Source organism: Propithecus coquereli, unplaced genomic scaffold (assembly GCF_000956105.1).
Source record: "Propithecus coquereli isolate 6110/MARCELLA unplaced genomic scaffold, Pcoq_1.0 Scaffold9, whole genome shotgun sequence".
Taxonomy (NCBI): domain Eukaryota; kingdom Metazoa; phylum Chordata; class Mammalia; order Primates; family Indriidae; genus Propithecus; species Propithecus coquereli.
In genome coordinates, this window is record NW_012155284.1 from 2,966,582 (window position 1) to 2,979,828 (window position 13,247).

At 42.1% G+C, this 13,247-nt stretch overlaps 1 protein-coding gene across 2 annotated transcripts in view; it reads right to left on the minus strand.

The window, feature by feature from the left end:
* Nucleotides 1-11,504, minus strand: part of THBS4 (thrombospondin 4) — a 44,665-nt gene extending 33,161 nt beyond the window's left edge. The window contains exons 1-2 of one of the 2 annotated variants that reach the window (XM_012664518.1): nt 11,051-11,504; nt 6,769-6,972 (exon numbers count right to left, since the gene is read on the minus strand). In XM_012664518.1, the coding sequence (XP_012519972.1) occupies nt 6,769-6,972; nt 11,051-11,138 (292 nt within the window). In that variant the 5' untranslated portion in view covers nt 11,139-11,504. Of the gene's footprint in view, nt 1-6,768; nt 6,973-10,502; nt 10,632-11,050 lie in introns of those variants that run through there. The other variant, XM_012664519.1, reaches the window with a different exon arrangement.
* Nucleotides 11,505-13,247: the final 1,743 nt, after the last annotated feature.

Here is a 13,247-nt window from a genome sequence, read left to right on the forward strand (position 1 = left end):
AATAGACAACCTACAGAAGGGGAGAAAATATTTGCAAATTATACACCTGATAAAGGGCTAATATCCCCAATCTACAAAGAACTCAAATCAGCAAGAAAAAAAAACAATCCCATTAAAAAGTGGGCAAAAGACATGAACAGAATCTTTTCAAAAGAAGATAGACAAATGGCCAACATATGAAAAAATGCTCAACATCAATAATCATCAGAGAAATGCAAATTAAAACCACCATGAGATATCACCTTACCCCTTTCAGAATGGCTGTTATATTTTTTTTTTTTTGAGACAGAGTCTCACTCTGTTGCCCGGGCTAGAGTGCCGTGGCGTCAGTCTATCTCACAGCAACCTCAAACTCCTAGGCTCAAGCGATCCTGTTGCCTCAGCCTCCTGGGTAGCTGGGACTACAGGCATGCACCACCATGCCTGGCTAATTTTTTCTATTTTTAGTTGTCCAGCCAATTTCTTTCTATTTTTAGTAGAGACGGGGGTCTCACTCTTGTTCAGCTGCTCTCGAACTCCTGAGCTCAAGCGATCCTCCTGCCTTGGCCTCCCAGAGTGCTAGGATTACAGGTGTGAGCCACCGCGCCTGGCCAGAATGGCTGTTATTAAAAAGTCAAAAAACAATAGATGCTGACATAGATGGAGAGAGAAAGGAATTCTTATACACTGTTGGTGGGATTGCAATTAGTACAATCTCTATGGAAAACAGTATAGAGATTCCTCAAAGAACTAAAAGTAGACCTACCATTCGATCCAGCAATCCCACTACTGGGTATCTACCCAAAAGAAAAGAAGTCATTTTATCAAAAAAGACATCTGCTCTCGAATGTTTATTGCAGTGCAATTCACAATCGCAAAGATGTGGAATCAACCCAAGTGCCCATCGATTCATGAGTGGATTAACAAAGTGCAGTGTGTGTGTGTGTGTGTGTGTGTGTGTGTGTGTGTGTGTACATACACACACACAAACATGTAGTACTATTCAGCCATAAAAATAAATGAATTAATGTCTTTTGCAGCAATTTGGATGGAACTGGAGACCATAATCCTAAGTGAAGTATCTCAAGAATGGAAAAACAAACACCACATGTACTCTCTAATAATTTGGAACTAATTGATGGGCACACATGGACAGAGAGAGAAGTAAAAGTCACTGGAAATCAAGAAGGGAGGAGGGGGAGGAAGGGAGGGGTAAAACTCTATCTAACAGGTATAATAAACACTAGGTTGACAGGCACATTTATAGCCCTGACTTAAGCATTATAAAAGCTATCCATGTAACAAAAAATCATTTGTGCTCCCTTAATATTTTACAATTACAAAAATGAGTGACTTCATAAAATTCTTTTCTGAAGTCAAGATATGTTATGCTCACAGCATCTTTTTGATACACTAGCTTAGAAACTTTACTAGAAAAAAAGTTTGGCATGATTTATTCTTAGTAAACCCTTTTTGTCTTCAAAAAATCCCAGATTTCTTTTCCAGGCAATCCCAAAATACAGGAATAATCATACAACCCTCTAGAGGTCTGTCCTAAATTTCCCTAGCCTGTGGTTTTCACAGTCCACCTATCCCTTCTTTATAAAAATGGAAACATTTGCCTGTCCCCAGTCCTTTAGGACCTTTCTGTTCTCTGTGATTTCTAAATGTTAACAACAGAGGCTCCACTAACACTTTTTTTCACTTAACACCCCAATATATAATTCACCTGGAGGTGGATAATTAAACTCACTAAAGAGACTGGATCTTAGTCTCAAAGAGACTCAGCTATCTCCTCATCTAGCTTGGGTTTTGTTTTCTTTTAACCATTCTTGACAATTTGAAGAATATTTCCCTTGATGAGTAAAATAGAAACAAAAGAGCTCACTATTTATGACTGATCTCAGTCATCTGTCAATCTTGCATTACCTATTCTAGGCAGTGGGTTTATTCTGTCCTTATTCTGAACACAGCTGAAAAGATCCTTTTTATTATCTTATGTGTAAATTACTAATTTTGACTCAATTAGGTTTCAGCTTTTCTATCCTAATTATTACAGTTTTGTGTCAAATTTTAAAATTCTTTTCATCTTCTGCATATGACCCCTTTAAAATTAAGCTCATTCAAGCGCATCTCATAGGAATATTGTGAAAGTGAAAAGGGAAAATGAGCATCGATCTTTTAACACAGTCCTCATACATTGTAAAGATTCCATAAATATTATTATTGTTTGAGGCCCCTCTTTTTTCTCCATTCATTACTTCATCCACAATTTTAATTTTTAAGCTCTTGCATCTCTAAAGCTGTATTTCTGTTTAGCTTGCAAGCTTCAGAACCACCACTCTGAACTATTTGATGTCTTCTATCCTTAGGCCAAAAGGAGCTTGACTGACTCTATCTAGTCATTACAGCAAATTCTTGGGGTTCATTTCCACAGCACCAAGTTATTCTTCTGTAACAATCAAATTAATACTAAAAGAAGTAGTTATTCTTGTTTTCCTTTTCTGAAAGTTAAAACTGTCATCAAGAAGAGCCAAGAGTTCACCAAACCATCGTCTTTGGAAGACAGTTGCCTAAATAGTAGACATCTTTTTATCTATCTTATACTATTTAAGAACCTGAAATTTTTACTGAGCCTCATAGTATAAAGAAAATTATTATACCTTGTATAATTCAGTTACTTCACTGAACCTGTGAGGTAGCTTTTATCATCCCCACTTTATAGACAAAAAACTGGGGCTAAGACAGATTCAGAGGTGTATTCACAGTGACACCACTGGTAAGACTTTTGGCTGTAACTCAAACTCAGGATACTAACTGGAAAGTTGTCTCTATGCCAGATTGTAAAACATCATCAATCATATCTTCTATCCATGCAAGTGGTTTCTGTGGACTATTTATTCCTATCAAGATTATACCACCTATATTACTAATTATCTGACAGATCATTTCTACCAGAAATACCACCTGTTTTCTCTTATATCCTCATCCAAAAGGTTTTCGATAATTCATTCATTCTTTAAAAAAACAAAACCTTTTTTGAGCACCTGTGTCATATATTGTGGAATTACAGAATTTTCACAATGGTGTATGTCTTCTTTAATGAACAAGTCTACTTTTCTCAGCCTCCATTTATTTTTTTCAATCTGTTCATGAGCCACTTCTATGTACAAGGCAGAGTGCTATGAGGTGCTGCAGTAAATACAAAGATAAGGGCTGTTCAGTCCCTGCACTCAGAAAGCTCACGACCAACTGGGGAGAAAATCTAGAAGTAATTCAAGTTACAAGGTGAACTAAGATTAGTGCCTTCTTAAGAGGTACAAAGCAATCCATATAAGGAAAAATATCAGAAGGCATTCCAGATGGGTCCTGAATGTGTAAGATTCTGGTGTCTTCAGATGGTGCAGGACATGTACCAGGGGGAGGAGAGGGCAGGAACAAAAGGATGGAGGAGGAGAGGCAGCATGAATGCACCCAGGGAATGGCACCAGCCCACCTGGCCGAAGCACAGTGTGCACGGAGGCTAGAACGAGGGGTAAACTGGAAAGGCTAGTTGGGGTCATGCAGGGAGCCCTCAATACCCAGCTGAGGCATGTGGTGGGACTTATTTAGTTTGAAATGGGAGCCACTAGAGGTTTCTGAGGTTAAGTGTAACTTTTTCCAAACTGTTTTGTGAACAGTAATGAGGTGGCCTTGGGTAGGATGACTTGGAGAGGGTGACTGTAGAAGCAGACAGCTCAGTGGCAAACTCATTCTTTGCAGTCTTCATTAGCTACACTTTAGTTTGTTCCAGAGCTCCTCTGGAGCTCGGACAACCAAATTCTGCTCTTTGAAACTCTTACGTAGTCATCCTCCTTCCTCCCCCAAATCATGGACTTTAATGGAGAGAAGGATGCGTTTTATTTCCTACTCAGGTGTTTTAAGTCAGAAGAGATACATTTGGATTTCTTCTGTTTCACTGTTTCCTATGCAATTCAACAGAAGAGGTCAGCTGACCCTTGGTCAGTTGAATGATGCTTGCAGCTTACCACCCAGAAAGATAATTCTCCTCACATCCATAAGTCATGTCAGGCCAGCATGACCACTACTGAATACCTCAATGGGGAGTCACACCACATGCCATGTCTTTTCTTGGATCTGATGGACCCAATGACTTTTTTTTTTTTTTTTGAGACACAGTTTCACTCTGTTGCCCAGGCTAGAGTGCAATGGTGTCATCATAGCTCACTGCAACCTCAAACTCCTGGGCTCAAGCAACTCTCCTGCCTCAGCCTCCCAAGTAGCTGGGACTACAGGTATGTACCATCACGCCCAGCTAATTTTTCTGTTTTTTGTAGAGACAGGGTATTGCTCTTGCTCAGGCTGGTCCCCGACTCCTGGCCTCAAGTGATCCTCCTGCCTCAGCCTCCCTAGTTGCTGGGATTATAGGCATGAGCCACCGTGCCTGGTGAGTCCTCCCCACGTCCCCCAATATTTTCTAAGAATTATGTGTCTTCCTTAACAGGATGATGGAAGGTGGAGAGGTGTTCATCTTTGAACCCTTCACCTCAACTCTTCCATTTTTGCCCCTAAAAATTTCAATCAGCTGGTATTTACAGCTGACTCACATTACTGGTGATTTTTCAGAGGAAATACACTAACAACCCCCTTACCCTCCACTTACCTGCCCATATATCTAGTGTTACTTCTGCCCATATAGAGTGAACTGAAAGAATCAGTTCAGGGGAAGTTGCTTCTTTGTGTTTCCGAGCAACACAGACTCTCCACAATGGGGTCACACATACTGGCCCATTTAGAAATAGAGCGTGAGATGCAGTGAGGGGGAAAAGCTAGGAGCAGAGTTTTTCACTCTATAGAGGACCTTCTAGCATTAAGCTGGATGAGCTAAAAGAAAAATCTTCCCAATGCCTCTAAAATAGACAGTTTAGTGAGAAGCTGCTGCTCTAAAGATGAACAGTGATTTTTACAGATCACAAATGGAGTAGCCGGGTTGTTAGAAGATGAGAAGTTCCTTCAACAGATATTAAGCAAAATGGGGCTGTTTGATTCAAGACAGAGAGAGGGGTAAAATCATGTCTCATCAGGGCTGAAGACGGAGCACAGGGGGCAGGAAGGGTTGAACCATCTGCTGCCCATGTCCCCAGACTCACTGCATTATCTGAAACCTCCCCACAGCCCCTGAGAGGCCAAGAGGCACAGACAGAGAAAGCAGACTCAGGAGGGGGATGGGAGGAGAGAAGGAGGATGTTGGAATTTGACAAAAAAGGGCTAAAGTTCCATTCCTTTTTCCTTTTAACCCTACAGTCCTATGAAAGCTAAGAATTAGGCACTTCTTTTAGCATGTAATGACTGCAGATTTAAGTGTTCAATCGCAAGTAGAATTTAAGAGAGAGTCTGAAACACTAGGAGGTGTCTACTTTATAAAGCAAACTGAAATAAACATAAAACCTAGCCAGAAGGACCAGTCCTCCTATTTTATTAAATGCATGAGGCAGCACGAACACGCATCTGTCACATTCCTCAGTAAACAGGAACAGGTGTTGTCCCCACAGCACGGGTGGAGGGGAAGGCAATGAAAAATGGTGACCATTTTCTTTGGGAGTCATTACTTAGTGCTAGTAACTCACTATGACAGCAAAACATATGACCACAGAGGGATCAAACAAGTCTGTGTAAATTGGCACAAACAGGTAGAAAAGGGAGCTGTTCATGCTGTTCTACTGGTTGAGGTATATTCTGTTAGGTGATCAAGGCCAGTAAGGTGCTTGCAGAGCTAGGAGTTAGGTCTGCTAAGGCCTGGGCTTCCAAGGGAACAAAAAAAGAATGGTGGGGGAAGCTGTTACGGGCTAAATGTTTGTGTCCCCCACCACCCATGCATACACTGAAGTCCAAATCTCCAAAGTGATGACATTTGGAGGTAGGGCCTTTGGGAGATAATTAAGTTTAGATTAGGTCCTTAGGGCGGGACCCTCATTATGGGAATAGTGCCTTTATACGAAAAGACACAAGCGAGCTTTCTCCCTCTCTCCACCACACAAGGACACGATGAAAAGATCGTCTTATGAATGGCTAGGTGCTGTTCTCTCAGTAGTGAGTGAGCTCTTACTCTCAGAGGACTAGATTAGCTCCTGAGTAGGCTGTTGGAAAGCCCAGATGCCCCTCAGGTTTTCCCTGCTTCCCATCTGTCCACATCCCCTTTGACCTTCTTTGCCATGTTGTGGCATAGCATGAACGTCCCCACCAGAAGCCAGGGTCATGTCCTTGAACTTCTCTGCCTATAGAGAACCGTGAGCTAAATAAACCTCTTTTCTTTATAAATCATCCAGTCTCAGGTATTCTTCTATAGAAATACAGAATGGACTAAGACACCCAGCACCTTATTCTTAGACTTATTGGCCTCCAGAACTGGGAGAAATAAATGTCTATTTTGTTATAGCAGCCTGAGCTAAGACAATGGCCTAATTGTCCTGGCTCCTGTCCCTTCCAGAACTGGCCTCAGAATAATGTGAGAATGGCTTCAGAATAATGTGAGAATGGGACTATGTCAAAAGGCATCTTGGCCACAAACAATTCTTCCTTTTTCCTCCCAACATTGCCTCCTCCCCTACCCCCACTCCCACCTCCCTATTTAGGTAAAGGTACAGTAAGAAGAATTTGGTATTGAAAACTGAAATGAATACTGGGTGAGAATCAAATTATACAAAGGAACCATCTTGAGGAAAGTAGACCCCAAATCCTGGGATAGGAAAAGAGGATTTTTAAGAAAATGATTTCTACAGATTTTCTTACCTTTGTTTAAACGTCCCATCACAGTAAATTCAAAATATTTGCTGTTGTCAGGTGAAGAGTAAAGGCCGAAGATGGTGGCTGAGCTTTTAGTCTGCAGCTTGAAGGTGGAGATCACATAGAGATCATTCAGGGTGGGGTCTGTTAGAAACGGCTGCAGAACACCTGGGTTCAGCCTCTGACCGGAGGATGGGAGAAGGTCAAACACTGTGGAGAAGTGGGAAAGGAGGAGTCAGTGAAAGATCCAACTTTGGGTAAAACATGTTTGTTTGGGGGTGGGATGATCTGACAATAAAGTATGAGATAATAACTAATCTTGTAATCCCTTTTCCAAATTGCCAAACTCACCAGTTCTTCCCTGTCACTTTTATAACGACTGGACATTTGAAGCAGAAGAAATATAGCACAGTATTCATCAGTGAGTTTAGCCCTCGAGAGAAGACTCAATTTGTAAACACAAAATTGGATTTGGCTGAACAAGTGGCTCTGAAAATGCCCACTAGGAAAAACACTAAAGGCTTAAAGTACAAGGGGGACTGGTGAAGCATCCAAGCCGTTGTTTTTCTCACATCCCCAAGAAGTGAATTTCTGTCACTGGGTCCCTTATGTACCTCCAGGACCAGAGCCAATTGTATTTTCCTGGTCAGTGACAAATGACAGGAATGCAGCAGAAATCACAGATATGGTAGATGTGCTGTTGGCAAAATGATTTGCTACCTTTGTGAGACCTAAGTGTTCCCTTTGTGCTTTTGTAATTCTCCAAAATTTCTGTTAAAAAAAAAATCCCAATGTGGAAATAAAACAAAATGATGTAGTTTCTATTTCTTGACTGTATGTTGACCGATAGAGTTGGTCTATAAAAATTAGAATTTATATTTGTATAAGTTGCTTTTGATCAAGCAAACAGCATTTTCTCTCAGAAACTAATATTTAGAAAAGCTATGAGAGAGTATGTTCAGAGCCATCTAAAAGGCAAAGGCCAAATTAGGGTAATACTCCCTAGAAGTTATTTAGTATTTCTATTAGTTTGTGCAAATATTATTTGAACAATTCCATATCCCATAGGAATTTCAGCACCTAGAGCTGTCTTTTGGATACAATAATCTGGTTATCAAAAGGGTAATATTAATAATTTATAAAGAGCTTACAAATCAATAAAATAATAAGCATCCTAATAGAAAAATGGGCAACAAATATGAAAAAGCAATCTACATAAAAAGAATTACAAATGACCATTAAGCATATAAATAAATGTCCAAGTTTTTACCTAACGATGAAGGTATTGCTAACTTAAACAAGACATTATTTTCATCATCAAATTGGAAAACTAATGAAAACAATAATACCCAACTGCTTGTGAGGGTTCAGGGAAATGGGCACTCTTATACACTACCAGGTAAGATTTAAACTAGTATAAACATTTTGAAGACAGTTTAAATAACAGTAGCAAAGGCCCTGAAACACGCATTCTCTTTGATCTAGCAACTATTTATAGGAATTTATCCTAAGGAAATAATGGATAATGTAAATATTTAGGTACAAGGATATTCACCACTGGTGGTAATCCCAGAATTCCTATTTAGGAAAGAATTAGGTGAAAATCTAATGGGAAAAAGGGTAAATCTTAAAGCTCTGTTAGTATAGCACTTTGATATGACAACATAATCTCTCCTTAGCAAAGAAAGGACTCTGCAGAGATTAAGGGGATGGTTGAAGCCAACCCAAGCCATCTCGTGGCACTCCACTTGTTCAATAAATTATTATTTATAGTATCAAAACACTGAAAACAAGGGTTCTATAGTATAGCCTTGGCTAAATACATGTGATCCTTCCAAAGAGCAGAATATTACCTATTTTAAAAATGTAGCTGAATATTTACAAATGTGGAAAGATGTTTATGCTACATCAAGCAAAAGAAGATTATAAAACTATATGTAAAACATAATCCCATTTGAAATACATATTTGCATAGAAAAATATTTGAAATGAAAGACAACACATTAACATTAACAGAAGCTATCTCTGGGTTGTATAACTTTTTAATTTCCTCTTTTATTTGTATTTTATTTTTGCTTGTCCAATTTCTATTTTTTCTAGACTGAACACGTATTGCTTCTGTAATAAGAAATGAATAAAACTGCTAAAACAAACAGGCAAAAACCTAGTTACTCAAGAATGTCTACTCTTTTTCAAAGGCAGTTTGTCTTCAAACGAGATTTATAATTTTTTTCCACATGTACCATAGAACCTTACACAATAATGAGTTTAATACTAGAAGCATTAGAAGGCAGAACACCTATTCTGTTCCCTCTAGCACCCATATCCCCAAACCATGAAGACTGTCGCCTACTGCAGTTCAGACGGGAAATTGGATTTTTTAACTTGCAGAGAATTGGAAACTTTTCATTTCCAGCAATGAGGGCAAATGGAAATATGGCAATAAATTTAAAAGTTCCTTTCAGGACATCTTCAGAAAAGAGATGTGTTTAAGGTATGGGAACTGCTTTCAAAACTAAACTCTTAGCGCTCTTGATTCTTGCTTTGACTATGAATAGGACCAGAATTTAACTCAAACCTAACTTGCTGTATTTTAATCTATGGTTCGTCTGATCCATTTGCTTTTTTCCCCAAGAGGCAGAGCTCAGATTAGTAAGTAATGAATACAGAGAGTGTTTTGAAAAGGAAATGAGACACTACTATTTTCCATTAATGTTATTATGTTTTCGTAAAAGTGCCAGGATCTAAGTGCAACTCTCTAGTTTTAGAGGTGAAATTACTGCTACCAATGAGCCCAGCTACCGTGGTATGTAAATTGAATACATACTTATTTAATGCAGCTCAGAGGAGGAAGAAATAGCAAATTATCCTTTGAGCTGATAATTGCAGACTAGATAACTCAATAAAAGGATCTATCAGAAACTTGACTTAATCAGATCATCTCCTGCAACTAAGTTAACCAGATAATTTAGGTTGTATAGTTTGAGTTCAAGTCTCCATAAAATGGCCAGTTCTAAGAGGAAGCAGAATCCATACCTCAGGCACACCATGAAGTTGTGTGTTCAAATGTCAAGAGTTTATATAGTACAACGTAGTACACCCATAAATTCAAACCGGCCAAATAACATCTGCAACAAGAAAACTTTTGAATTGTGTTAAAAAGCTTCCTTTTTTACCTTCCAAGAAGCACCGGGCTCAATACATATTACAGATTACAGCATTTCAAATATTTCAAACTAAAAATTAGCAGTACAGCGCCCTCTGAAACCACAATTCTGGCTGCCCGGTCCAGAATCAAAATGAGTTATGTGGTGAAATGCAGTTTAATGGGCGATCTGATTACTGCGGTGGGAGGAGGGGATTTGAGAACACCCTCGCAGGCATTCTTTGATCTGGCATCGTGAGGAATAACAACTTTTACTTCAAGTTGTGCGTCTTTTCCAGTTTTATTTCCTTAGTCAGTAATAAATCAACCAAGTCACTGAGTTCAAAGTGATGAAGGTCACCACTGACCAGTTAGTGCCAGTTAGAGTAGAGCCCTCAGGTTTTTTTCTTGCTTAAATCATTTCTTCTTTTTGGTCTTTACAAAAAAAATTCTGTTTAACCTTAAATGCTTTTTCTGCCCAATGGCTATGTTCACCCCATCTCACACTGGGGTTTGAGGTTTATCCAGGTATCTTTCCACATTATTTATTGAATTTTTATGGAAAAAGACCGATTTCTCAGCCCTTCCTATTTACCCCAGGAATCCAGAGATCAAGCCAACTCCTGAAAAAGGCTTTGCTTTTGGGGGTCCAAGCAAAGTCAGAGCAGAAAAGGGGGCGGTGGCAGGGCACATAAGGTAATGCTGCGCCTTTTTCAGGCGTGTCGGCCTCGGGCTGGGTGAATCGCCCCTGCCTGTGCAAGGACGCAGGGGCAAGGCTGAGTGGAGGCCCGGGCCGCAGGGTCAGAACCGGTCTTCGTGCAGAACCTGATCTCACCCCACACCAGACACTACACGTTAGAGGGCTAGGGTCGAGTGGCAAGTTCTGAAGTTAAACCCCACGTCTTTGCATAGACTGAGAACAAATTTGTACCCCCAATCTATCGTTAGGAGAATCGATCTCTTCACTGGATAAGCGAATTTCAGAAAATTCTAGACTCTAATCACCGTTTCCAATCACGATATGCTTGACTCGGCCCCAGAGGAACAGAGAGGGGCTGAGCAAGGTCCCAGGAGCACGGGCTGAGCAGCACGAGCCACGCTGGACCCCGTGCCTCTTCCCCGCGCCGGCCCGAGCCCACTTACCCTGCGGGGTGGCCTGGGCGCCGGCCCCCAGCCACGGCTGCAGGGCCAGGTGCAGCAGGAGGAAGGCGGCTCCGCGCGGGGCCAGCATGTTGGCTCTTCCCACTCCCTGCGGCGCTCGCGGGCGACGGCGGCGTTGGCCCTGCCTCGGTGGCCCCGGGCGGTGCGCTGTGCTTCGTCGGGGGAGCTCAGCGGCGGCGCAGGTGGCGGGTGCGCGGCGCCCGGGCTGCCGTCGGGGGGGCGCCGGCGTCCTGGCTGCGCGCAGAGCCGGGGCAGCTGGCGCCTGGGCTCGGCGGCCGCGGCCCGGCGCTTTATGGTCCGCCCGGCCGGGGGCGGGGGTTGCGGGGGAGGACGGAGGCCGGGCGGCCCCCTTGGCGGGGATCCCCTGTCACCGGGAAGAGCGGGGGCCGCCGAGAGAAGGGCGCGGGTGTGGGGACGGGAAGGAGCCTGGACGGACGGGCTAGGGCCTGCGGTGGGCGTAGACACGGGCGATGCGCGCGAGGGTTTAGGACGGCGGGAAGAGCGAGGATGGGCAGCAGAGACACGCGGGGGGACAGGGGGAGACGGGGAGCAGCGTACGAGATGAGACGGAGGAAGAAACCGACGCTGACCCGTTAGCTTTGGGCACCTTCAGCCCCCCCACCCTTAAACTCTTTCTGTTTTCTAAAAAGAGGAACCTCATTTGGCTTTTAACGCCCAGCTTGGGTTCCCTTCCGAATGAATCCTGAAGGCTCTCCAGGAAAGTTCTGCCTTCTAAAGTGGTCCAGAGAGCAATTAGTTTCTTCTATTTCTTCAAGCTTTTCTTGAATACTTGAAATGTTGAATATTTTTTTCCTATTGAGTTTTGATACATGAACAGTGAACGTTGGAAAGTTTTTGTGTTTTTAATGGAAACAAAACACATCTCAAGGAATCCACCCAAACAGAGCCATTTGTAGGTTGGCGGATCTGTGCTTTATGGGGAATTTATTTTCAGTCCTGTTTCCAAACACCCTGCTTGCCCGACTCTATTCCGCTCCCCTGAAAGATTCCGGGAGGTAGTTTGAAGCATATATGGGGGTAGGACTTGCAAGAGATGGCAGAAACAGAAGTAAGTAGTCTTCCTCCCAGGCAAACCCCCTGAGAACGTTAGGGACTAACTAGAGGAAGAAATATTTGATAAACAACGGTGGCAAAACTTCCCCTCTGTAACAATCTCAACTCATGGAGAAATCCAGCAACATATTGCTGTCCCTATCTCTTATGCCCTAAAGAATTCCATTTTGAAGTTTAAGAAGCTATCTGCCGCAAACCGGGAGATTAATGCACCATCTTACTCCCAAACTGTCCTTAGAATAACCCGTCAGCAATTATGATTCCATTTAGAGCTAATGACCTACAGGTTGTGAGCTATCTTCAGAGCTCTCTTCTATTACTATTTGAGGTCCAACACAGCTTCCTTTAATTACGGTAAAGTGTAATTACACAATTATAATAAAGTCACTGTATGGAATGGGGCACCGTATGTCTATGTATGAGACAGCATTGAAGAAACACAAAAAGGGTGGATGCACATGTTTCTACCAATGCGACTGTAAACTAATGAGAAGGACTAGACTTGGGAATCTTCAAGTCCCCAAACTGTGTTCCCAGGCGTGGCCTGGGTTGGAGTGGAATCCAGGCTCCCAACCTGTGCTTCAAGCGGAACAGCCTTGCTTTTATATGTTTTGTACAATGGACTTTAGAGTAAGATTCTATGTGAAGAGAGAATTTGGATGCTCTCAATTTTGAAAGTCACTATTCAGTGCCTCTCAGCTGATTGGGTACATCAGAATCTCCTGGGGAGCTTAAAAAACACAAATTAGGTGCCTACAAGGAACAAATGAAACCAATAATCAAAAGGAGCAATTAGCATACTATATTGCATCACAGCCTATTCTAACACGTAAAACAGGACTACTCCCTAAATGAGTCACTGAGCAAGCCTAGTAGATGCCTGTGAGAGTTCTTGTGCAGTGGGCCAGACATTGCTTGCTTCCTCTCACATCCAGTGGTAACCCTTCCTCTGCATCCTTGCTTGGATAAAATGGGAGACTAGAGAGTGATAAGAAGGTAGAAGGTAGAAACTAGAGTATTTCCCTCTCTCTGACCTGAATGGATGCATCCTCTTTGTGACTTTTGCAGATCAGGTCCTCCATGGTTCTAGCTTTTGCCCTGTCAC